The sequence below is a fragment of the Thalassophryne amazonica genome, chromosome 6, assembly GCF_902500255.1.
Source record: "Thalassophryne amazonica chromosome 6, fThaAma1.1, whole genome shotgun sequence".
Classification (NCBI taxonomy): Eukaryota; Metazoa; Chordata; class Actinopteri; order Batrachoidiformes; family Batrachoididae; genus Thalassophryne; species Thalassophryne amazonica.
In genome coordinates, this window is record NC_047108.1 from 33,517,749 (window position 1) to 33,544,256 (window position 26,508).

General features: G+C 40.8%; 1 protein-coding gene and 1 long non-coding RNA gene across 2 annotated transcripts in view; both read left to right on the forward strand.

Moving 5' to 3' along the window:
* Positions 1-15,986, forward strand: part of clcnk (chloride channel K) — a 101,909-nt gene extending 85,923 nt beyond the window's left edge. The window contains 3 exon segments of the mRNA XM_034171465.1: positions 323-393; positions 13,378-13,458; positions 15,945-15,986. Coding sequence (XP_034027356.1) covers positions 323-393; positions 13,378-13,458; positions 15,945-15,986 — 194 coding nt within the window.
* A 729-nt stretch (positions 15,987-16,715) lies between these two features.
* The window catches only part of LOC117511596, a 42,290-nt gene continuing 32,497 nt past the window's right edge, over positions 16,716-26,508 (forward strand). Inside the window, exon 1 of the long non-coding RNA XR_004560985.1 lies at positions 16,716-16,747. This is a non-coding gene — a long non-coding RNA (uncharacterized LOC117511596). The remainder of the gene's footprint in view (positions 16,748-26,508) is intronic.

A 26,508-nucleotide genomic window follows, 5' to 3' on the forward strand; every position in this document is an offset into this window, starting at 1 on the left:
CATTGTGTGTAGAATTTTGAGAAAAAAAATAAGAATTTCATCCATTTTAGAATAAGGCTGTAAATTGTGGAAAAAGTGAAGCGCTGTGAATACTTTCCGGATGCATTGTGTACCTTGTGAAATACTGCAGCCTGTAGCAAATCACAAGTGTGAAAATGCCCTGATAAGGAACTGACAAGTGTGAGAAAATAGTCAAGCAACCAGCCAAGATTTTTTAGATGCAGTCACACGAATGAATGTGATTACAGCAGAGGAATGGCAGCACACTGAATAGCTGTAGACACGTTGCTAAATTGATTTTCTCCCTTGTTTTACATTCAAGAGTCACAAATCTTACTGGGGTTTGTCCTCCGATCAGACCTGCTGATGTTCCTGCGGCGATGTAAGACCGAGGTAAAAGCCTGGATGGACTCACTCAGATAGCTGAGGGGATTTCAGAAACATGTATGCAGACGAATAAACAATGCAATGCTGTTTGAAAGGCAGGTCATGATTTTACAAACCCTTTGCCTTCAAGAGTTTACTGTCATATACAGCAAGAAACAAGTTTCTCTGCAATAAAATTTTTACTTTGCTGTCCACATTGGTGCCAGGTTATCAGTTGTGGGCACAGCGAACCAAAACGTGAGCTCTGATAAAAGTTAATCTACTAACTGAAAAGTTAACTTTTATAAAGCTAAACTAATAAATCAAAAATTTAGCTACAGCTAAACCGATAAGTTTTTGTATTGATTCCAGTGCTGACAGCTACTGATATTTCTGAATAAATTCAAAGACAATCGCAGACAACAGCAAGCCAGTGCTTCTGTCTACGATCAGCCTTCTCTCAGCAAAAGAAACTTGGTGACCAGATAGAATAAAAAAATAATCAATTTTCACAGTGATACAGTCTTGCAGACTGTCACAGGAGTCATGCAAAGCAAGGCAGGTTTGACTTATGGTTAAAATTTTAAATTTTAAACAAACTAATTCCAGACATGTTATTGAAATAAATGTCACATCTGTCGATTTTGCAAAGTAAAAATATCAGCTATATGCACAAATTCTGAAGGTTTGACATTAAACAGAAACATGTCACCCCCTCCCCCAATCAATATGCAGAGGACACTGCCATCTACTGAATGGGAGTGTAAATACATAGACATTATAAAGAGTAGATGCTGCATCGACCGGTACGGCTTATTGGCACTGACGAGCCATGAGGATGCCATCTTGGACTGGTCATCCGACCCGCTCCACTCAGTACTGTTGGACAGGCGCAGTACATTTAATCCATTCTAACTCTCTGAATACTAAACTGATTTTCACGCATTTTTGTTCTGCAAACGTCATACATGTTGCTATGATACAGGACAAAAGGTTCATCGTATTTTAATATTCATAGTGGGATTAACAGGAATAGAATATTCTGATATAGCCTAGACTGTAGACAGGTATTTTGCAGACACACACACACGCACACACACACACTCATCTTCAACCACTCACTCCAATTAAGGGTCGTGGGGGGCTGGAGCCTATCCCAGCAGTCATAGAGTGTGAGGCGGGGTACACCCTGGACAGGACGCCAGTCTGTCGCAGGGCCACCTGTAAACACGCATATTATACATATACACACACACTAATATATGATAGAGAAGCAGATAGTAGCAGTAAAGTCAACTATTTTAGTAATTTGAAGATACAATATATGTCTCGTGTATGTGTGTGTGTGTGTGTGGAGAGAGAGAGAGCGTACCAGTATATTGGATGGCAGCATGTGTTGCTCCAAAACCTGGATGTACCTTTCAGCATTGCTGGTGCCATCACAAATGTGTAAGTTGTCCATGCCATGGGCACTAACACACCCCCATACCATCACCAGCTTTTGAATTTGGTGCTGGTAACAATTTGGATGGTCTTTTTCCTCTTTTGTGTAGCGGACACGACGTCCATGATTTCCAAAAACAATATCAACTCATCAGACCACAGCACACTTTTCCACTTTGCTTTTGTCCATTTCAAATGAGCTCAGGCTCAAAGAAGGCGGCTGCGTGTCTGGATGGTGTTGATGTATGGCTTTCGCTTTGCATGGTAGAGTTTTAACTTGCACTTGTAGATGTAACGACGAACTGTGTTAACTGACAATGGTCTGAAGTGTTACTGCGCCCACATGGTAAGATCCTTTACACAATGATATCTGAGGCCTGAGGCATTGAAGGTCACGGGCATTCAATGTTGGTTTTTGGCCTTGCCGCTTACGTGTAGAAAGTTCTACAGATTCTATGAATCTTCTGATTATATTGTGGACTGTAGATGATGGAATCTCTAAATTCCTTGCAATTGAATGTTGAGAAACATTGTTCTTAAACTGTTGGACTATTTTTTCACGCAGTTGTTCACAAAGTGAATATAGGTTGAAGAAATCATTGGATTCTGTTTTTATTTACATTTCATATAACGTCCCAACTTCATTGGAATTGGGGATGTACGTCATATCAGGTCAGAGAGAGAAAGAAAGAGTACCAAGGCTGTACAAAGAGAGACAATGTAAATTGTCAAATTAACACAAGAACATGACATCCCCACCCCAAACCATATTTACACATGTAAAAAAGTTGCTTGTGAAGGTTTGGACTGTATACAGAGCTCTCTGCAGCTCTCAGCACCTTATTATAATACTGCTAATAATAATGCATTATATTTATATAGCGCTTTACACAGTGCTAAATGACACTTTACAAAACAGAGAAAATAACAAAGAACAAATCAACTTTATTATTGAAACATAAAAAAATAAACACCAATATAAATTCAAACCTTCACTGTGCCTTGTGATAGAATCACTACGATGACCAGTCCAAGATGGCGACAGCATTTCTTGCGCTTCAGCAACCAATGCGGCGTCTACTCTTTATAATGTGTATTTGTAAATAGACCAACTGTAATTTGTGTGTGAGGTTTCAACTCCCACAAAATGTCACAAAATTTCAGAGTTCACATTGAGACTGTCTGATCAGGCTGCAATTTAACCGTTGCACTGCACACGAACAACAGCATTACAACCTCTGGCAAAAATTATGGAATCACCGGCCTCGGAGGATGTTCATTCAGTTGTTTAATTTTGTAGAAAAAAAAGCAGATCACAGACATGACACAAAACTAAAGTCATTTCAAATGGCAACTTTCTGGCTTTAAGAAACACTATAAGAAATCAAGAAAAAAAGATTGTGGCAGTCAGTAACAGTTACTTTTTTAGACCAAGCAGAGGAAAAAAATATGGAATCACTCAATTCTGAGGAAAAAATTATGGAATCACCCTGTAAATTTTCATCCCCAAAACTAACACCTGCATCATATCAGATCTGCTCATTAGTCTGCATCTAAAAAGGAGTGATCACACCTTGGAGAGCTGTTGCACCAAGTGGACTGACATGAATCATGGCTCCAACACGAGAGATGTCAATTGAAACAAAGGAGAGGATTATCAAACTCTTAAAAGAGAGTAAATCATCATGCAATGTTGCAAAAGATGTTGGTTGTTCACAGTCAGCTGTGTCTAAACTCTGGACCAAATACAAACAACATGGGAAGGTTGTTAAAGGCAAACATACTGGTAGACCAAGGAAGACATCAAAGCGTCAAGACAGAAAACTTAAAGCAATATGTCTCAAAAATCGAAAAATGTACAGCAAAACAAATGAGGAACGAATGGGAGGAAACTGGAGTCAACGTCTGTGACCGAACTGTAAGAAACCGCCTAAAGGAAATGGGATTTACATACAGAAAAACTAAACGAAAGCCATCATTAACACCTAAACAGAAAAAAACAAGGTTACAATGGGCTAAGGAAAAGCAATCGTGGACTGTAGATGACTGGATGAAAGTCATATTCAGTGATGAATCTCGAATCTGCATTGGGCAAGGTGATGATGCTGGAACTTTTGTTTGGTGCCGTTCCAATGAGATTTATAAAGATGACTGCCTGAAGAGAACATGTAAATTTCCACAGTCATTGATGATATGGGGCTGCATGTCAGGTAAAGGCACTGGGGAGATGGCTGTCATTACATCATCAATAAATGCACAAGTTTATGTTGATATTTTGGACAATTGAAAGGATGTTTGGGGATGATGAAATCATTTTTCAAGATGATAATGCATCTTGCCATAGAGCAAAAACTGCAAAAACATTCCTTGCAAAAAGACACATAAGATCAATGTCATGGCATAGGGTCAATGTCAATGAGCAGATCTGATTTGATGCAGGTGTTAATTTGGGGGATGAAAATTTACAGGGTGATTCCATGATTGTTTCCTCAGAATTGAGTGATTCCATATTTTTTTTCCTCTGCTTGGTCTAAAAAAGTAACCGTTACTGACTGCCACAATCTTTTTTTCTTGATTTCTTATAGTGTTTCTTAAAGCCAGAAAGTTGCCATTTGAAATGACTTTAGTTTTGTGTCATGTCTGTGATCTGCTTTTTTTCTACAAAATTAAACAACTGAATGAACATCCTCTGAGGCCGGTGATTCCATAATTTTTGCCAGGGGTTGTAACATCATCCCAGCGCTTTGTATATTGTGCCTAAAACTCTCGTGAATATATGATCTTGGTTTATAGACATTGTTATTGTGTTTGTTTTATGTAAACCTCTGAGAAGCTCAAGTTGTTTCACCATTATTTACAGTGGGCAGGGAATCACTGTGAGCCATGAATGCTTCATGTTCATGTCATTTTATCTGGTGGAAGCTGAAGTTTGCTCTTTAACATCATGCTTATTGTCCTTTACAGCACTGTTTGTTCCAGAGTAGTATATATAAAATGTTTGGAATTCGGTTTGTGTTTATGAAGTTCCACGCAAGTTAAACGTAGACACAGAATATTTCGAATATTTTAGCAAGTTTTCAGGGTCTCATGCAGTCTCTTAAAAATATTATGAAAGACATAAAAGTTGCATTTTGGTCATGTAATGTTCATTTGCAATTGTCGTCATGTAGTTTCTCAGTGTTATTTGACTACAGTAACTCTCTGGTGCACAAGGGATTAAGGGATATCTCAGTGGGGTGAATTGTGGTACTTTAAAATGATATACTCTCATGAAACTGAAATAAACAAAAAAACGTAGCAATTTTGACCCTCCCTGTAAAATTACTATAACTTGTGTGTTGGTTTATATGATGCCTGTGATCTGTGATCCACTTATATTGAGTCATTCTGAATATGTTTGTCTATTTACACTCCCATCCAGTAGATGGCAGTGTTCTCTGCATTTTGGCCGGGGGGGGGAGTGATGAGAGCAGGTCATTTGAATTTTCCCATAATGCCTTTCAGCACGTGTCTGTTTAACATCAAACCTTCAGAAGTCGTTCATTACTTTAAAACTAAAACATACGAGGTCTGTTAGAAAAGTATCCGACCTTATTTTTTTCAAAAACTATATGGATTTGAATCATGTGTGATTACATCAGACAAGCTTGAACCCTCGTGCGCATGCGTGAGTTTTTTCATGCCTGTCGGTTGCATGATTCACCTGTGGGCAGGTTTTGAGTGAGCACTGGTCCACCCCTCCCGTCGAAATTCCTTTGTCTGAGAACTTCTGAGAGACTGGCGCTTTGCTTGATCAAAATCTTTTCAGAAACTGTAAGGCACATCCAAGTGGACACCATTCGAAAAATTCAGATGGTTTTCGGTGAAAATTTTAATGGCTGATGAGAGATTAAGGAGTGTTACTATCGCTTTAAGGACAGCCCACGGCGCCGGACGGCGCCCCGAGCCGTCATCGTCAGCTTGTTTCGAGCTGAATCTCTCATTGCTCTCAGTGCTCACTCAAAGCCTGCCCACAGGCGAATGATGCAACCGACAGGCGTGAAAAAACTCACGCATGCGCACGAGGGTTCAAACTTGTCTGATGTAATCGCACGTGATTCAAATCCATATAGTTTTTGAAAAAAATAAAAAGGTCGGTTTCTTTTCTAATAGACCTCATATAGCTGATATTTTCACTTCGTAAAAATGACAGCATTGCCATTATTTTTGCTTTTTTGCTTATTTTTGGTTTTAAATGAAACCATGAGTGAAGGGTGCTTTGCGCTACATGACTCCTGGCCACTCTGTCAGCATTGGCATGTTGAAAGCAAATGGCTATCTGGCTGAATGGCCAGGAATGGCAGGACACAAATGCATAACTCATTCAAACAGTTCTGGTTTAGTGAAGGTTTTAATGAGGTGGATAGCAGAGGTTGGTACTCGAGTAAGCAGTCCAGACAGTCCCAAGCAGAAAAACACAGCAAGAGAATAAACAAACCAAAACCAATGAAATGCAAAACTAACTAACAGAACAAAAGAACAAAACAGACCAAAACTCAAACCATGACAATGACATTTTTTTCTTCTTCGCAGTAGCAGCTGGTCCACCCACTTTTACTGGGGGAGGAAAGAGCTTCTCACAGCAGTCTGTTTATTGCAAAGCACACAACAGGAATTAACATGTAGGATTTTAGGGTTTACAGATGTTTCTGACCGTTCTGTTTTATCTCTATGCCAGCAAAAAAAAAAAAAATGTTAGCAGACTGAAAGTTATCGGAACTAAATTTAGCGGAAGCTAATTGTTGTGTACCACGGAGTCAGGCACTTCTGATTTAAAGCTCTCTTTTTCAGAGCAGCTACAGCATCCAAAGTTGTCTTCAATGAGGATGTAAAACTATTGACGAGATACTCTGTCTCACTTACAGAGTTTAGGTAGCTACTCTGCACTGTGTCGGTATATGGCATTAGAGAACATAAAGAAGGAATCATATCCTTAAACCTAGTTACAGCGCTTTCTGAAAGACTTCTAGTGTAATGAAACTTATTCCCCACTGCTGGGTAGTCCATCAGAGTAAATGTAAATGTTATTAAGAAATGATCAGACAGAAGGGAGTTTTCAGGGAATACTGTTAAGTCTTCAATTTCCATACCATAAGTCAGAACAAGATCTAAGATATGATTAAAGTGCTGGGTGGACTCATTTACATTTTGAGCAAAGCCAATTGAGTCTAATAATAGATTAAATGCAGTGTTGAGGCTGTCATTCTCAGCATCTGTGTGGATGTTAAAATCGCCCACTATAATTATCTTATCTGAGCTAAGCACTAAGTCAGACAAAAGGTCTGAAAATTCACAGAGAAACTCACAGTAACGACCAGGAGGACGATAGATAACAACAAATAAAACTGGTTTTTGGGACTTCCAATTTGGATGGACAAGACTAAGAGTCAAGCTTTCAAATGAATTAAAGCTCTGTCTGGGTTTTTGATTAATTAATAAGCTGGAATGGAAGATTGCTGCTAATCCTCCGCCTCGGCCCGTGCTACGAGTGTTCTGGCAGTTAGTGACTCGGGGGTGTTGACTCATTTAAACTAACATATTCATCCTGCTGTAACCAGGTTTCTGTAAGGCAGAATAAATCAATATCAATCAATTTTTTTATATAGCGCAAAATCACAACAAACAGTTGCCCCAAGGCGCTTTATATTGTAAGGCAAGGCCATACAATAATTATGTAAAACCCCAACGGTCAAAACGACCCCCTGTGAGCAAGCACTTGGCTACAGTGGGAAGGAAAAACTCCCTTTTAACAGGAAGAAACCTCCAGCAGAACCAGGCTCAGGGAGGGGCAGTCTTCTGCTGGGACTGGTTGGGGCTGAGGGAGAGAACCAGGAAAAAGACATGCTGTGGAGGGGAGCAGAGATCGATCACTAATGATTAAATGCAGAGTGGTGCATACAGAGCAAAAAGAGAAAGAAACAGTGCATCATGGGAACCCCCCAGCAGTCTACGTCTATAGCAGCATAACTAAGGGATGGTTCAGGGTCACCTGATCCAGCCCTAACTATAAGCTTTAGCAAAAAGGAAAGTTTTAAGCCTAATCTTAAAAGTAGAGAGGGTGTCTGTCTCCTGATCTGAATTGGGAGCTGGTTCCACAGGAGAGGAGCCTGAAAGCTGAAGGCTCTGCCTCCCATTCTACTCTTACAAACCTAGGAACTACAAGTAAGCCTGCAGTCTGAGAGCGAAGCGCTCTATTGGGGTGATATGGTACTACGAGGTCCCTAAGATAAGATGGGACCTGATTATTCAAAACCTTATAAGTAAGAAGAAGAATTTTAAATTCTATTCTAGAATTAACAGGAAGCCAATGAAGAGAGGCCAATATGGGTGAGATATGCTCTCTCCTTCTAGTCCCCGTCAGTACTCTAGCTGCAGCATTTTGAATTAACTGAAGGCTTTTTAGGAACTTTTAGGACAACCTGATAATAATGAATTACAATAGTCCAGCCTAGAGGAAATAAATGCATGAATTAGTTTTTCAGCATCACTCTGAGACAAGACCTTTCTGATTTTAGAGATATTGCGTAAATGCAAAAAAGCAGTCCTACATATTTGTTTAATATGCGCTTTGAATGACATATCTGATCAAAAATGACTCCAAGATTTCTCACAGTATTACTAGAGGTCAGGGTAATGCCATCCAGAGTAAGGATCTGGTTAGACACCATGTTTCTAAGATTTGTGGGGCCAAGTACAATAACTTCAGTTTTATCTGAGTTTAAAAGCAGGAAATTAGAGGTCATCCATGTCTTTATGTCTGTAAGACAATCCTGCAGTTTAGCTAATTGGTGTATGTCCTCTGGCTTCATGGATAGATAAGCTGGGTATCATCTGCGTAACAATGAAATTTAAGCAATACCGTCTAATAATACTGCCTAAGGGAAGCATGTATAAAGTGAATAAAATTGGTCCTAGCACAGAACCTTGTGGACTCCATAATTAACTTTAGTCTGTGAAGAAGATTCCCCATTACATGAACAAATTGTAATCTATTAGACAAATATGATTCATGAATATGTTGATCAATTATTATATCATTTACTAACAGGGACTTAGAAGAGAGAGACCTAATGTTTAATAGACCACATTTAACTGTTTTAGTCTGTGGTGCAGTTGAAGGTGCTATATTATTTTTCTTTTTGAATTTTTATGCTTAAATAGATTTTTGCTGGTTATTGGTGGTCTGGGAGCAGGCACTGTCTCTACAGGGATGGGGTAATGAGGGGATGGCAGGGGGAGAGAAGCTGCAGAGAGGTGTGTAAGACTACAACTCTGCTTCCTGGCCCAACCCTAACCCTAACCCTGGATAGTCACGGTTTGGAGGATTTAGAAAATTGGCCAGATTTCTAGAATGAGAGCTGCTCCATCCAAAGTGGGATGGATGCCATCTCTCCTAACAAGACCAGGTTTTCCCAGAAGCTTTGCCAATTATCTATGAAGCCCACCTCATTTTTTGGACACCACTCAGACAGCCAGCAATTAAAGGAGAACATGCGGCTAAACATGTCACTCCCGGTCCGATTGGGGAGGGGCCCAGAGAAAACTACAGAGTCCGACATGTTTTTGCAAGTTACACACCGATTCAATGTTAATTTTAGTGACCTCCGATTGACGTAACCGGGTGTCATTACTGCCGACGTGAATTACAATCTTACCAAATTTACGCTTAGCCTTAGCCAGCAGTTTCAAATTTCCTTCAATGTCGCCTGCTCTGGCCCCCGGAAGACAATTGACTATGGTTGCTTGGTGTCGCTAACTTCACATTTCTCAAAACCGAGTCGCCAGTAACCAGAGTTTGATCCTCGGCGGGTGTGTCGGCGAGTGGGGAAAAACGGTTAGAAATGTGAACGGGGTTGGCGGTGTACACAGGGCTTTCTGTTTAGGGCTACGCTTCCTCCTCACAGTCACCAGTCGGCCTGCTTTCCCGGCTGCTCGGGATCTGCCAGAGGGAACTAACGGCGGCTAAGCTACCTTGGTCCGCACCGACTACAGGGGCCTGGCTAGCTGTAGAGAATTTTCCACGATGCGGAGCCGATCTCCAATTCGCCCAGCCTGGCCTCCAAAGCTACGAATAAGCTACACTTATTACAAGTACCATTACTGCTAAAGGAGGCCGAAGAATAACTAAACATTTCACACCCAGAGCAGAAAAGTGCGGGAGAGACAGGAGAAGCTGCCATGCTAAACCGGCTAAGAGCTAGTAGCTGCACTAAGCTAGCGGATTCCTAAAAACACACAAAGTGAATAATGTGTAAATAATTTAGAGGTGATTCAGCAGAGGGAGTGCTTTAATTAAGGCACGTGAAGATTACACTGTGAAACAAATCGTTATCTAGGTAACTAGATCAATCTAACTGCGCAGATTAAACAGCTAACAGATACAGCAAAGCACCGCTGTGCTCCGGAACAGGAAGTGATACAATACCGCAGTGAGAGCCAACCACCAGTAGAGGCAAGCCAAATATCTGATATATACAAAGTGTCTGATGCCTACAATGGGATGTGCAGTGCGCACTGGAATGTGTAACACCATTGTGCAAAATGGAAGTGTGTACAAAACGTACAGAGATGAGGTAGTCCATGGTTGTGACTCCTGTCAACTGTTCAGGAGTCTGATGGCAGAGGGGAAGAAAGAGTTTTTAGTCTTGATGTTCTGTATTTCACACTTCTGTACCTCCGGCCTTAGAGTAGAAGTGTGAACAGTCTGTGTTGTGGGTTGGTCGGGTCTTTGAGCATGGAGGTAGCTCTCCTGTGGATTCTGCATTGGTAGATGGTCTGCAGAGAGGGCAGTGGAGTACTGGGGCCTAATGTACTAAGGTTGTGTATACATAAAAATGTGGCATACGTCCATCTTCATGCTAACATTCAGATGACCGTGGAGTGGTCAAGGTGCGGTGGCCACTCCAAGTTCATGGCTGGCATGCGTACGTTTGTACAACTATTGTTCCTCTGGCAACACGCAGAGGTGATGCTGGGAAACTGTTAATAATGTGAAAATAAGAAGTCACCAGAGTGATGTGCACATCATAGACACACTTATGAACAATTAACACACCCACGTGTTTGCAGTTATATCGGTGGATATAAAAGCATGTGCAAAAAAATGAGGAAAATTATATTAATAATGACTGCATTAGCGTTGTTGGAGGACCTTGCAAACTGTGCAATCCGACATGAGTGAGTATTCAGGGAACGTGAGGATTTACTTGCAAATGGCAATAATTGGCTCATAAGACAATTTGGATTACCAAGGCCAGTGTTACTGGAGTTGGGCACAGAACTGCAGCTGGCCCAGAGTGCAACGGTGAGGTGCCAGGGGTTGTCTGTGCCCACACAGGTGCCAACCACGCTGGGGTTCCTGGCAACAGGGGCATTCCAGTGGGACCTGGCCGATTGGTCAGGAGTGGGCCAGTCAACCTTGAGGGCCACTTCACACATAGTACGATTAAGTACAAATCTGGGCGACTCACGGCGGAACAGCTCGTATGAGCAAACCACAAAAACATCAAGCCGACGGGCAGGTGTGCATGATCTCGGTGCGACGGTCTTGTGCATGTGATGGTGTCATGCGAGCAGGAACACAGTGCGAGCAGCTGGGACGAGGTGCAACACATTGCGCCGCTGATGTGGAGGAAAATAAAATAAAAAACAGCTATATAATTAGTGAATGTCATTGGGTTGATATAAATAATACATAAAAAGGGATGAAATACAGAACCCCGCAGTTAAATTAAAAAAAAAATGCCACTCACAGGATTCAAACTTGTAAGCTCTGATTACCAGATGGAAACTTTACCACTGTGCTACCATCGCTGGTCTGTAATCAGAGCGGAAAAATGCCTGAAATCAACAAGGACATGAAGGAGGTGCATTGTGTGTGGCCACTGCAGCCCGTCGCAAAGGCGAAAGACGTTTTATATATTTCCACATGAGGACAGCAGTCGCCTCAAGGAGGAATGTTAAAAGTTCATGTCCTTCCAAGCACAGAATGTGTTCTCAAGCTGGGACATCCAGGAGCTGAGATCTTGGCGGACATGCCCCCCTGTCCGTTCAGCTCCCAAACCTACGTGTCACTCTGTGTTATGTGGTCATTCATTTTCATTATTTGTTATGTAATTGCTTATGTAGGTATTGTTGTAATTATTTATATAACTGTCCTGGCAGTTGTTTCTGTGTTTGTAATGTGTGCACTGAGCTGTCATCCAGCTGTCAGTGTGCTGTGATCAGCTGACAGGCCCTCCCTGTGCTGTGTACAATCAGACCTGCTGTCTGGCCTCCTTGTGATCAGATCTGTACATACATATAAGCATTTTATGCACGTGTGTCCCCCCAGCACGCCAGATGTGTTGGGGGGCTGTATTGAAGGCTAAGCTGTAGTCAGCAAATAGTATCCTGATGTAGCAGTCTTTGTTTTCCACATGAGAGAGGGAATAGTTGAGTGCAGCAGTAATGGCGTCTGAGCTGAACCTGTTGGGCCTGTGTGCATATTTCAGGGGGTCCACTGTGTCTGGTATGCTGCTGTGAAAGTGAGCCAGCACCACTCTCTCAAAACATCTTGTAATGATTGGAGTGAGTGCTACTGCCCTGTAATCATTCGGACAAGTGGGTGGGCTTGTCTTGGGGAGGGGAACAATGGTTATAATCTTGAAGCAGGTGGGAATAGCGCTCTGCCAAAGGGAGAGGTCAGATATGGAGGTGAGAACATCAACCAGCTCATTAGCACATGATCTGGAGACCCGCCCCCGAATGTTGTCTGGTCCTACTGGTCCTTTGACTAAATGTTTAACAGATAAGTTGCAGGATGGGGGCAGATGCATCGAGATGATTGCTGGCTTATGCCAAACCTTTTTATCTGTGATGAGCATCCAACTGCTAGGTGCACATCAGGCATGATTAATGGTGCCACTTCCTAAACACTGACTTTATCAGGCTTGGTGGTCAGAAATGGCTGGACACAAATGTAGGACTCAGACAAGTAGCTCTGTATGTAAAAATGATTTCCTGAAACAGTGAGATGGGTCCGGTACACAAAAAGGCAGTTCAACAAGCGCAAAAGTACAACTACATCAGGCTTTGGCGTGGTCAAGTTAACAGGAAGGTGGTCATATGCACAAGGAGGCTAGCAAGATGAAGAAACACAAGGAACAGTGCTGGAACCAAAGGCACAGAGCCCATCAATCTGGCAAGGGACTAGTGCAAACAATGAACCTTAAATACACCCAGGTGATGAGCTGCAAATTAGAAACAGGTGTGTGTGTGGAAAGCAACAGAACAAGGGTGTGGCCAGACAGAGGGAAACACCCATCACCAAGCACCAAGAGATAGACAAGAGAGCTAGGGACAGAAAAAAACCCAAGCAGATAAGAAACCAGCAAGAGAACTAACATATAAAAAAAAAACCAATCAAACAAAATAACTAAACAAAGCAATAACAGCTAAACACCAAGCAAAAATCCAAATCCTGACAGACTTTGCTCATACACAGCATCTTATGCAACATGCACATACATGAAAATTTCTATTTTTCAGCATCTGGAGAAGCATTTGGAGGAGATTTGCTGTATTCACCCAACCTTAGTCCTGTTATCGCCTCACAACACACTTCAGGAGGTACGTAGAGTTTGGGGAAATCTCACTCTTATATGTTAATGGTGACTCTTACTATCAAAATGCAACTGTCCTCTGTCTCTGGAATTCTTCCTAAAATCAGGAAAACTCCATGGATATTAACACAAATGTAAAAGTACAACACTTTTCATGCATTTTGCCTTTTGTCGTAAAAAGGAGTTTCTTTTGCGCCACTATAATTTTGTTTCATTATTCAAAAAAAAAAGTTTCATGATCTTACTTCATCAATAATTGTAATGTTTTAACTTGCATATCATATAATGCCCATATGTTGCATATGAAAATGTTCAGAACAGCTTTCTGAAAACAAGCCATATATTTGTCTAGAACACTTTCTAAAAATGGTAAATGGACTGTATTTATATAGCACTTTTCCATCTGCATCAGATGCTCAAAGCACTTTACAATAATGTCTCACATTCACACTGATGTCAGGGTTCAAATATAAATCAGGTAAAAGTCAAAGTCAGCTTTATTGTCAGTTCTTCACATGTACTAGACATACAAGGAATCGAAATTTCGTTTCTTACCTTCCCTCGGTGATGACAGGACAAGACATTTCGACAATAAGGACAAGTATTTAGTATTTTCAGTGTAGTGTCTGAGGTAATAGTAAAAGATATAATTTGGCTCTAAAGCTGAAAATATGAAATGTGTTTTTATAAATTCTTAGAATTTTTAGTGAATATACATTTTTATTTATGTGAATAAACTGTTTTGGTGTTAGAACATGGTATACCAAAGTCTTCATGTCAAAAAGATAGTGTAAAATTTGAAAATGTATATTAAATTTTAAATAAATATATACTGTGCAGTATTGCAGCACTGCCCATGGTGAATTACATGGCAGATCTGGAACATTCCAGAAAAGTATATTTGTAAAATATGACTTACCCATCTACTGCTCTTGTCAAATAATTCCTCTATGGATGAATAAAATGCATTAATCAAAAATCTGATGTAAAAAAAAAAAGGTCATTGCTGCCTTAAAAAAAATTGTTATGCTTTCCTGGGGAGGAAAAAAATCACCTCTACATATTTTTCCCCACAAAGATTTTCTTTGTAAGACTAACTAAAAATGTAAAAAGTGTTTTCAGGCTGAAAGAACCATTGTTTCAGAGTTTTAGGTTTTATTGGTGTATTTCAGTGAGGTTCTCACTATAACAGATGCTACAGCCAGAGTGCAACCTCTTGCAGGGACAAAACAGACACACATACCCATGTAACATTCTCCAGCATCTTTGATTGTAAGTCAGATATCATCAGGGGGTGAGACGAATTTTACAGCTGAGAATTGGTAGAGTTGAAGTCTCTGTGATGCTTTATTGCTAATCTATGAATAGCAATATTCCAACATACCATTGGAGGGTCAAATGGCACTGCCATGCTACATAGCAGGGTTGAGCCAGATACTCGTTTCAGACGAGTATCGGTACGGATAAAGCATTTTTGACGAGCACGAGCATGAGCCGAATAAAACCCTTCAATGTCTGTGCTCGTGCTGAAGGAAAATTCTCATTGGCTAACTGACTGTCTTCATGCTCTGTGATTGGCCAGTCACACACAGCGCCCCGCCCCTCCCTACACAGACACGTCTCACAGCAGCTTCTCTCACCTCACACAGACAGGATCTCACTCGGTGTTGCCTCATGTTTCTCTCTCAGTATTCCTTAAGTTTTCTTCAGCTCGCCTCTTTTAAGTTACTTAGTGAACTTGTTTCGTATTATAAGCAGTGCTTTTGAAATGACACAGCTGAAAACAGCTTACAGCTAGGTTTTTATTATTTATTTATTAACCATTTCATTGCTCTTTGTTTAGTTGGTGATATAAAGTCAGTTGGAAAACTTTGCTCCTACTGAATGCGGTGCTTTTGAGAAGAATACAGTGAACAAGGCTGACACATTATTTCCCTGTTTACCATCACTGGATGCTTGCATGAATCACCAAGTTCACACAGATCATTAAAAAATAATGTTTCACAGACCACTTATAATATATATTAATAATATTAATATTTTTATTGAATATGGCTGCATGCAGTATCTGACACTTTCGCACTGCAGTTCATAAAAATAAATTGGTCAGTAGAACAACCTCTCTCTCACACGCAGTCACTCAGTCACACACACAGTCATGCATACAGACACACATGCACGCACAGACATAGACACACACACACCTTAATCAATATTGTTTAACTTTGTGTGGAAAAAAATGCCAAGAGCATTAGGTAGTAAAAATAAATAAATAATTGAAAAAAATCACAGTTTGATCATAAAATTTTAAAAAAGAAAGTTGTGTTGAGTATGGCAACTCTTGTTCATGCATACTTAGCAGTTCATATAATTTCCTACTACACTGAATGTTAATTCTGAGAATTATAAAAAAAAAACTTGTTCTGTAAAATGAGCGAGTACACCAGTATCTGTATCTGTTCAACCATCTAAATTATGTCTCTGTACTCTGAGTGGGCGTGGCCTAAACCGGACGTGGGCGTGGTTTATCCATAAATGGCTGGGGCTTACATCTGTGCATTATTTTCAGTCTGAAATTGATATTGCAATATTTATTGTTTATTTGAAAACTCTTTAAAGAACAGCCCCAAAATTGATATTCAATCAATGTTTTTGATTAGAAAAGTAAGATAACTATTTGCAGAACAAGTTTTTTTGAACTCAGAACATGAATATTCTTAAGTGTATGAATGAATATTTAGAGAACAGCCTCAGAATTGATATTCAATGTTTTTGATCACAATATTAAAGGAACTAATTATAGAACAAGTTTTTTCTCAACTCAGAACATGAATATTCTTCAGGGTATGAATGAGTAACAGAACAGCCTCAGAATTTAGATTCAATGTCTTAGGAAATTCTGAACTAAGTTTGCATGAACAAGAGTTGTCATAATCAATACAACTTTCTTTATTATTATATTATTATTATTATTAATTTTATGATCAAACTGTGATTTTTTTTTTCAATTATTTCTTTATTTTTACTACCTAACGTTCTTGGTATTTTGATTAAGATGTCTGTGTGCATGTGTGTGTGACTGAGTGAGAGGGAGAGAGAGGTTGTTCTAAAAACTTTATTTTTAATGGTCTGTGTGAACTTGGTGATTCATGCAAATATCCAGTGATGGCAAACAGGGAAATAATATGTCAGCTAGGGATAAGCGAGTACACCACTATCTGTATCTGTATCTGTTCAGCCATCTAAATTATCTGTATCTGTATCTGTACTCGTAGTGGGCGGGGACTAAACCAGAAGTGGGCGTGGTTTAACTCGAAATGGCTGGGGCTTAAATCAGTATATATTTTCAGTCTGAAATTGATATGGAATGATCAGAAGTTGCTATACTTATTGTTTACTTGAAAACTATTTACAGAACAGCCTCAAAATTGAGATTCAGTGTTTTGATCACAACACTAAAGGAACTATTTTACAGAACAAGTTTTTTATAAACTCAGAACATGAATATTCTTAAGTGTATGAATGAATATTTACAGAACAGCCTCAGAATTGACATTCAATGTTATTGATCACAATAGTAAAGGAACTATAGTATAATACATACATACATACATTTGTGTCATGGAGCCGGGGAAATGTGGTAGACCTTGAATTGTGGCTGAAAGTAATTTTAAATTGGAAGAGACAGCACACACAGTTACAAATTGTAAATGTAAATGCATTATAAATTAAATTTATTATTATTATGTTATTACATTAGAGGATGGACAGACTGATGAATTCTGTTAGGTCTGCAGCAACCTCACAGGATTTATTTTGAAATACAGACTCTTATTGTGGAAGTGTGACATAAACAGGCTTGCTGTTTTCAAAAAAACTGATTTCTCAAAAAATATAGGTCTGATCACCTTGCTGTTTTCACGACTTGAAAAAAATACGTGTCAAAGGACGAAAGTCAGCTCTTTGTGAATTACAATTGATGGTGCAGATACACAAACACACAGGGGCCACTTGCCTTTTATTATACGGATGCTGACAAAGAGAAAATAAAAGTTGTAGTCAATCATGATCACTAACAAGGAAAAAACAGATCTTGACCTTGCTACATTAAAAGACATTGTAGAACCTTCAGCACCACTTATTGAAAGATTTAAGTGAATGCATGTGCATATATACGAGACTGTGTGGATTAGACAAGATCCAAAATCAATTCAAACGTGTACATATAGTTCCTGTTTTTAAAGTCATTAATGATGTATGCTGTACAATTATTCCACCCTGACAAAACAACAATTCAAGGACATCATGAACTGTCCAAAATTACCATTACATTCATACCAATGAAACGTCAGACCAAAACTGCATGTGGGTATGTCTGTTTATGTATATGTAGATATAAAATTTATGATATACTAAAAAGATCCCCTTTGTACCCCGAGCTTTAATTTGCACTCAGACTGAGCACTGTGTAAATAATAAAGTGGAAATGGATAAGCCTCAAATGCATTTGTGCTATGTGCTTGAATCCATGTGCTAAAGATTGTCAAGGACTTGATACTGTATTTTAACATTTGAATCTTATGACAACAGTTACACGAGCAGCATGTTTTCACTAAAATAAAGGATTTGATCCACTTCTTCTGTCCTCCAGGCTTTATTGTACACCAGTCGGAGAAGTTGTGAACACTCAGCCAGTGTATCTTCACAAAGCAGCCAGACCAGTGGAGGTTCAGCATGCTGTCAACAGCAGCAGTGAAAAGGAAATCCCTGTGGTCGACTCTCACGGTGACAGACAAAGATTACTGTTTTAATCTGCTGACAGGAATCATTTGGTTTCATGTGTATGACAGCTCATATCAGCCCTGAAGAGAACCGAACAAAACAACAGTGTATCCAGAAAGTATTCAGAGTGCTTCACTTTTTACACATTTTGTTATGTTACAGCCTGATTCCAAAATGGAGTAAATTCAGTTTTTTCACTCAAAATCCTACTCACAACACCACATAATGACAACATGAAAAAACTACTTTTTTTTTTTTATTTTTGCAAATTGATTAAAAATACATACCTAAGAAATCACATGTACATAAGTATTCAAACCCTTTGACAGCAATTACAGCCCCAAGTATTCTTGAATATGCTGCAACCTTGGCACACATATGTTTCACCTATCTTTGGGAGGTTTTGTTCATTCGTCTTTGTAGCACCTCTCAAGATTCATCAGGTTGCATGGGGAGCATTGTGCACAGCCATTTTCAGATGTTTCCAGAGATGTTCAGTCAGATTCAGGTCTGGGCTCTGGCTGGACCACTCAAGGACATTCACGCTCCTTTGATATCTTGGCTGTGTGGTTAGGGTCATTGTCGTGCTCAAAGATGAACCATTGCCCCAGTCTGAGGTCAATAGCACTCTGGAGCAGGTTTTCATCCAGGATGTCTCTGTACATTTCTGCATTCATCTTTCCCTCAATCCTGACTAGTCTCCCAGTTCCTGCTGCTAAAAAACATCCCCACAGCATGATGGTGCCACCACCATGCTTCACTGTAGGGATGGTGCCTGGTTTCCTCCAAACATGACGCCTGGCATACACATCAAAGAGTTCAATCTTTGTCTCATCACACCAGAGGTTTTTGTTTCTCGTGGTGTAAGAGTCCTTCAGGTACCTTTTGGCAAACTCCAGGTGGGCTGCCATGTGCCTTTTACAAAGGAGTGGCTTCTGTCTGGCCACTCTACCATACAGGCCTGATTGGTGGATTGCTGCAGAGACAGTTTGTCTTGCTGGAAGGTTCTCCTGTCTCCACAGAGGAATGCTGGAGCTCTACAGAGTGGCCATCGGGTTGTTGGTCACCTCCCTGACTAAGGCCCTTCTCCTCCATTCCCTCAGTTTAGACAGGCAGCTGTTATGGCATATTGTCACCATGGCAATATATGCACTGTTCAAAGGCACCGGCATATAATGTCACCGGCACATATTGTCCCAAGTGATAATATATACTGACAGTCAAAGCACATATCGTTGCTGGTCATCAGAGCAAGAAGTAAAACGGCAGGCATCCCATCACCGGAGATCATCGCACATCGACCGATAACCCTCGATGCAGGCAGCCGGTACGCGAAGGTCTGAAAAGTAGGCTACGCATGGATGCACACTATGCATAAGTACCATGACAATTTCAGATGAAGTTTTCACGTACGGTGCCTGCAGTTGCTGAGTCCTCTCGCGCCCTCCCTTCTCACTATGGGTTTGTCAAAGTGCGCAGTTGAACCGAAAATGACTGTCGCGTGGTGATGTCCTCCCCAAAGTGAGACTTAAAGCTAGAGTTGGTAGTTCTGGAGAGCTCGCAAGAGAGATAGGAAGATTTGAAAGTAGCACCTCCTCTAGGTTCCTCCCCCTACCCTGTCAGTGCTCTGTCCAAAGCCACGTGCCCACAAACTTGAACGTGCATCTGACTGTGGGACTATCCTGACTGCAGCTACTCGTTCTTAAATTCTCTCACAACTGTGTTAAATAAAGTCTATTGAAGTCCTGCTCACAGACTGATTGCCAGAGACAGGACATGTCCACATCCAGTAAAAAGTCCGGACATTTCCAGTCCACTCATGGACGATTCGTTTGCGCACATGTGAACAATTAAAAGAAAAAAACTGGCTGGCTGCAGGCAGTTCCTCACTCGCCCCTCAAAATCTCATAAAGGACAAAAAAGGACATAAGTCCTGTTCACAGGCTGATTGCCAGAGACAGGACATGTCCACATCAAGTATAACTCCAGACATCTCCACGTTTACTCACGGACGGTTCGTTCACAGCGCACGATAAACGATAAAAGAAAAATAAACGAACTGTTTATCTTTCTTCAAGGGAAGAAAGATAACTATAACAGAAATCAGAGCGCAGCCCTGCACAAGAACAAATATAAACTAGAAGAGAAACCAGAGTGCACAGTCTGGCTGCAGCCAAAGTGCCTGCAGATCCTCCTCTGCATCCTCACCTCCTCTCTGCCCCCCTGCTGCACGCACCTGATGCAGACATTTCTGCGTTGTCATGACACCACATAAAGCAACTCAAAACAGGCCCAGTGTGAAAGGGGCTGCACATCGTGTAGTACGACATTTATGCATGAAAGATTTTTGAACATTTCAGCTCGTCAAGTGGAGTAAAGAAGTGAACAGGGCGAGTGGTGATGTCAGCGGATCGCATCAGAGCGCAACTCGTCTGAACATTATAACAAGAACTTTTTGTTATAAACATACTTTAACAGCTGCACACAAGAAGGAAAGAACACACAACTGTTTTACCAAGCCATAATTGTAAACATGACAAATAATTACCTTTTTAAACGGCTCAAAATGCTTTCTGCAGCTCAGGGCTTAATTTGAGGGGGAGCAAGCTGGAGCGCGCTCCGGAACCTTGGCCGCGCGCTCCGGAACCTCTGACGTTGGCTCCGCCAGCTATTTACTGGATCCGGTGATCCGCCACCTCTCTTGACTAACAAAATATAAAAAAATTTTAAAAAATCACCACGATTGCTCCCACTGCCACTCATACCGCCCTCCTGTCTGCTGTGCGGAATTGCGCCAAATCTGGCAACAGGTCCAGAGGCTATGCTCGCTGTTTTGATCCGGATGTTGACCGTAGCTGCAGAGCTCCGTGGCCACCGAGAGAGGACTTGGATTCTTTGCGGGTCCCGCATCCGTACCCTGGAGGCAGTGAGCGAAGGGAGAGCCACGCATTGTTTCTGCGTGTGTTTGTTTATAATCTTCTCACACAAGAGAAAAAAGTGAGAAAATGTTAATGCCTGTTTGAGAAAAGTGTGTAGTGAGGGGTTTTACAGCCTTAAACATCTATAATAATTGTAAAAAATAGTGCTGGCTACTTTGCGGATTTCGTTTATTGCGGGTTATTTTAGAACGTAACTCCCACGCTAAACGAGGGACCACTGTACATCATTAAACAGGAATTTGTTCTCTATCCGGATTTGGTGTGACTAGTGTTATTAGGCCTACAATACATGCCCAGTTTATTTTCGGTGTGTCGCACAGCGTTGTTCGCACAGCGTTGTTCGCAAGCCCCCCCGCCCTTCTTTTTTTTTCTGCACCGGAGCCACCCATCCTCTGCGCTCCGGGACCTCCCACTTTACAAATTAAGCACTGCTGCAGCTTGTTAGGTGCACGCGAATGGCTGAAGCTGGAGCAGTCCTCTGTGATTCAGGAAGTGATTACAGCCGTTTTTAACAGCCAATTTTCAAAGAAAATGATTACACCAACATGGCACAATCTGGTGGAAGTGGTAGTTTCAGCTGTATTCCCTCTGCCATCGTACCAAACTTCTTTGGTGAAACGAAATGAGTGTGCACGCGTGGAGGACAGACGGGGCGTTGATCCTGGTGATACTAGCAGGAAGAACTAGACATGAAGGCATCTGATTGTTTTTTTTTGAGAGCGCACCGCAGGGGTTATATCGGCCGGAGTTTTATTGATCTACATTTTCTACAGACGTTGGATTTTTTCATTACTTTTTCTGAATACATAATGTATTGACTACTGTTAGGATAGACGGACCATTTCACTCAATATAACAAAAGTGTTTCTGAACAGAGTTACCTACCCTAGTTTAAGGACATTTAAATGGGTGCTTTTTGCAGTGAAGTTCAATGTGCAGGATATTATATTGTCATGTACGCACAGATGAAGATGATTTGGGCTGCTACCGGCGGAACAATCACACAGGGATTTACACTGCCCCACAGATTGTTGCGGCATATCATGACAATATGTACCAATGTTCATGGCACATATTGTCGCTGGTGCAGTGGATTGTATGTATGAAACACACCTGGCACATATTGTCTCTGGCGACAATATGTGCCACAATGTGGCCATGAACATCAGCATATATCGTAATGGCGACAATATGTGGTGTAACACGGCCAGCTCTTGGAAGCATCCTGGTGGATCCGAACTTCTTCCATTTATTTATGGATGATGGAGGCCACTGTGCACATTGGGACCTTCAAAGCAGCAGAAATGTTTCTGTACACTACCCAGATTTGTATGTTAAGACAATTCTGTCATGGAGGTCTACAGACAATTACTTTGACTTCATGCTTATTTGTGCTCTGACATGCACTGTCAACTGTGAGAACTGTGGTGTTTGTTTGGCAGCACAGTGGTTTAGTGGTTAGCACCAATGCCTCACAGCAAGAAGGTCATGGGATCGCTTCCTACCCTTTCTCTGTGGTTTGTGTCTGTGTGGGTTTCCTCTGGGCATTCCAATTTCCTCCCACAGTCAAAAGATGCTTATTGCTTATTGCTTTCTGCTCCTTTCTCTGCCCTGACCATGGCAGCGTCTCTACTTCTGGAGTTGGTCCTCGGGTGCCGGACTGTGGCTGCTCTCTGCTGCTAGTGGTTGGATTGTGTCTGACTGTAATTAGGTTGGGTTAAATGCAGAGAACAAATTTTGTATGTACATGTGTATATGTACAATGACAATAGGAAGGCTGTTCTTCTCTCCACTGTCTTATATGTAGACAGATGTGTGCCTTTTCAAATCATGAATCATCGCCATGAATTTACCCCAGGTAGGCTCCAATTAAGCTGTAGAACCATCACAAGGATGATCAGTAGAAACAGGATGCACCTGAGCTCAATTTTGAGCTTCGTGGCAAAGGTTGTGAATACTTATGTACATGTGATTTCTTAGTGTTTTACAAAAATTCCAAAAACCTTTTTCACATTGTCACCATGGGGCATTGTGTGTAGAATTTTGAGAAAAAAAATAAGAATTTCATCCATTTTAGAATAAGGCTGTAAATTGTGGAAAAAGTGAAGCGCTGTGAATACTTTCCGGATGCATTGTGTACTTGTGAAATACTGCAGCCTGGTAGCCAAATCACAAGTGTGAAAATGCCCTGATAGGAACTGACAAGTGTGAGAAAATGTAGTCAAGCAACCAGCCAAGATTTTTTAGATGCAGTCACACGAATGAATGTGATTACAGCAGAGAATGGCAGCACACTGAATAGCTGTAGACACGTTGCTAAATTGATTTTCTCCCTTGTTTTACATTCAAGAGGTCACAAATCTTACTGGGGTTTGTCCTCCGATCAGACATGCTGATGTTCCTGCGGCGATGTAAGACCGAGGTAAAAGCCTGGATGGACTCACTCAGGATAGCTGAGGGGATTTCAGAAACATGTATGCAGACGAATAAACAATGCAATGCTGTTTGAAAGGCAGGTCATGATTTTACAAACCCTTTGCCTTCAAGAGTTTACTGTCATATACAGCAGAAAACAAGTTTCTCTGCAATAAAATTTTTACTTTGCTGTCCACATTGGTGCCAGGTTATCAGTTGTGGCACAGCGAACCAAAACGTGAGCTCTGATAAAAGTTAATCTACTAACTGAAAAGTTAACTTTTATAAAGCTAAACTAATAAATCAAACATTTAGCTACAGCTAAACCGATAAGTTTTTGTATTGATTCCAGTGCTGACAGCTACTGGATATTTCTGAATAAATTCAAAGACAATCGCAGACACAGCAAGCCAGTGCTTCTGTCTACGATCAGCCTTCTCTCAGCAAAAGAAACTTGGTGACCAGATAGAAATAAAAAAATAATCAATTTTCACAGTGATACAGTCTTGCAGACTGTCACAGGAGTCATGCAAAGCAAGGCAGGTTTGACTTATGGTTAAAATTTTAAATTTTAAACAAACTAATTCCAGACATGTTATTGAAATAAATGTCACATCTGTCGATTTTGGCAAAGTAAAAATATCAGCTATATGCACAAATTCTGAAGGTTTGACATTAAACAGAAACATGTCACCCCCTCCCCCAATCAATATGCAGAGGACACTGCCATCTACTGAATGGGAGTGTAAATACATAGACATTATAAAGAGTAGATGCTGCATCGACCGGTACGGCTTATTGGCACTGACGAGCCATGATGAATGCCATCTTGGACTGGTCATCCGACCCGCTCCACTCAGTACTGTTGGACAGGCGCAGTACATTTAATCCATTCTAACTCTCTGAATACTAAACTGATTTTCACGCATTTTTGTTCTGCAAACGTCATACATGTTGCTATGATACAGGACAAAAGGTTCATCGTATTTTAATATTCATAGTGGGATTAACAGGAATAGAATATTCTGATATAGCCTAGACTGTAGACAGGTATTTTGCAGACACACACACACGCACACACCACACTCATCTTCAACCACTCACTCCAATTAAGGGTCGTGGGGGGCTGGAGCCTATCCCAGCAGTCATAGAGTGTGAGGCGGGGTACACCCTGGACAGGACGCCAGTCTGTCGCAGGGCCACCTGTAAACACGCATATTATACATATACACACACACTAATATATGATAGAGAAGCAGATAGTAGCAGTAAAGTCAACTATTTTAGTAATTTGAAGATACAATATATGTCTCGTGTATGTGTGTGTGTGTGTGTGGAGAGAGAGAGAGCGTACCAGTATATTGGATGGCAGCATGTGTTGCTCCAAAACCTGGATGTACCTTTCAGCATTGCTGGTGCCATCACAAATGTGTAAGTTGTCCATGCCATGGGCACTAACACACCCCCATACCATCACCAGCTTTTGAATTTGGTGCTGGTAACAATTTGGATGGTCTTTTTCCTCTTTTGTGTAGCGGACACGACGTCCATGGATTCCAAAAACAATATCAACTCATCATAGACCACAGCACACTTTTCCACTTTGCTTTTTGTCCATTTCAAATGAGGCTCAGGCTCAAAGAAGGCGGCTGCCGTGTCTGGATGGTGTTGATGTATGGCTTCGCTTTGCATGGTAGAGTTTTAACTTGCACTTGTAGATGTAACGACGAACTGTGTTAACTGACCAATGGTCTGAAGTGTTACTGCGCCCACATGGTAAGATCCTTTACACACAATGATATCTGAGGCCTGAAGGCATTGAAGGTCACGGGGCATTCAAGTTGGTTTTTGCCTTGCCGCTTACGTGTAGAAAGTTCTACAGATTCTATGAATCTTCTGATTATATTGTGGGACTGTAGATGGATGGAATCTCTAAATTCCTTGCAATTGAATGTTGAGAAACATTGTTCTTAAAACTGTTGGACTATTTTTTCACGCCGTTGTTCACAAAGTGAATATAGGTTGAAGAAATCATTGGATTCTGGTTTTTATTTACATTTCATATAACGTCCCAACTTCAATTGGAATTGGGGATGTACGTCATATCAGGTCAGAGGAGGAGAAAGAAGAGTACCAAGGCTGTACAAAGAGAGACAATGTAAAATTGTCAAATTAAACACAAGAACATGACATCCCCCCACCCCAAACCATATTTACACATGTAAAAAAGGTGCTTGTGAAGGTTTGGACTGTATACAGAGCTCCGGGTCGGCAACCTCTCAGCACCTTATTAATACTGCTAATAATAATGCATTATATTTATATAGCGCTTTACACAGTGCTAAATGACACTTTACAAAACAGAGAAATAACAAAGAACAAATCAACTTATTATTGAAACATAAAAAATAAACTAAACACCAATATAAATTCAAACCTTCCACTGTGCCTTGTGATAGAATCACTACGATGACCAGTCCAAGATGGCGACAGGCATTTCTGTGCGCTTCAGCAACCATGCGGCGTCTACTCTTTATAATGTGTATTTGTAAATAGACCAACTGTAATTTGTGTGTGAGGTTTCAACTCCCACAAAATGTCACAAAATTTCAGAGTTCACATTGAGACTGTCTGATCAGGCTGCAATTTAACCGTTGCACTGCACACGAACAACAGCATTACAACCTCTGGCAAAAATTATGGAATCACCGGCCTCGGAGGATGTTCATTCAGTTGTTTAATTTTGTAGAAAAAAAGCAGATCACAGACATGACACAAAACTAAAGTCATTTCAAATGGCAACTTTCTGGCTTTAAGAAACACTATAAGAAATCAAGAAAAAAGATTGTGGCAGTCAGTAACAGTTACTTTTTTAGACCAAGCAGAGGAAAAAAATATGGAATCACTCAATTCTGAGGAAA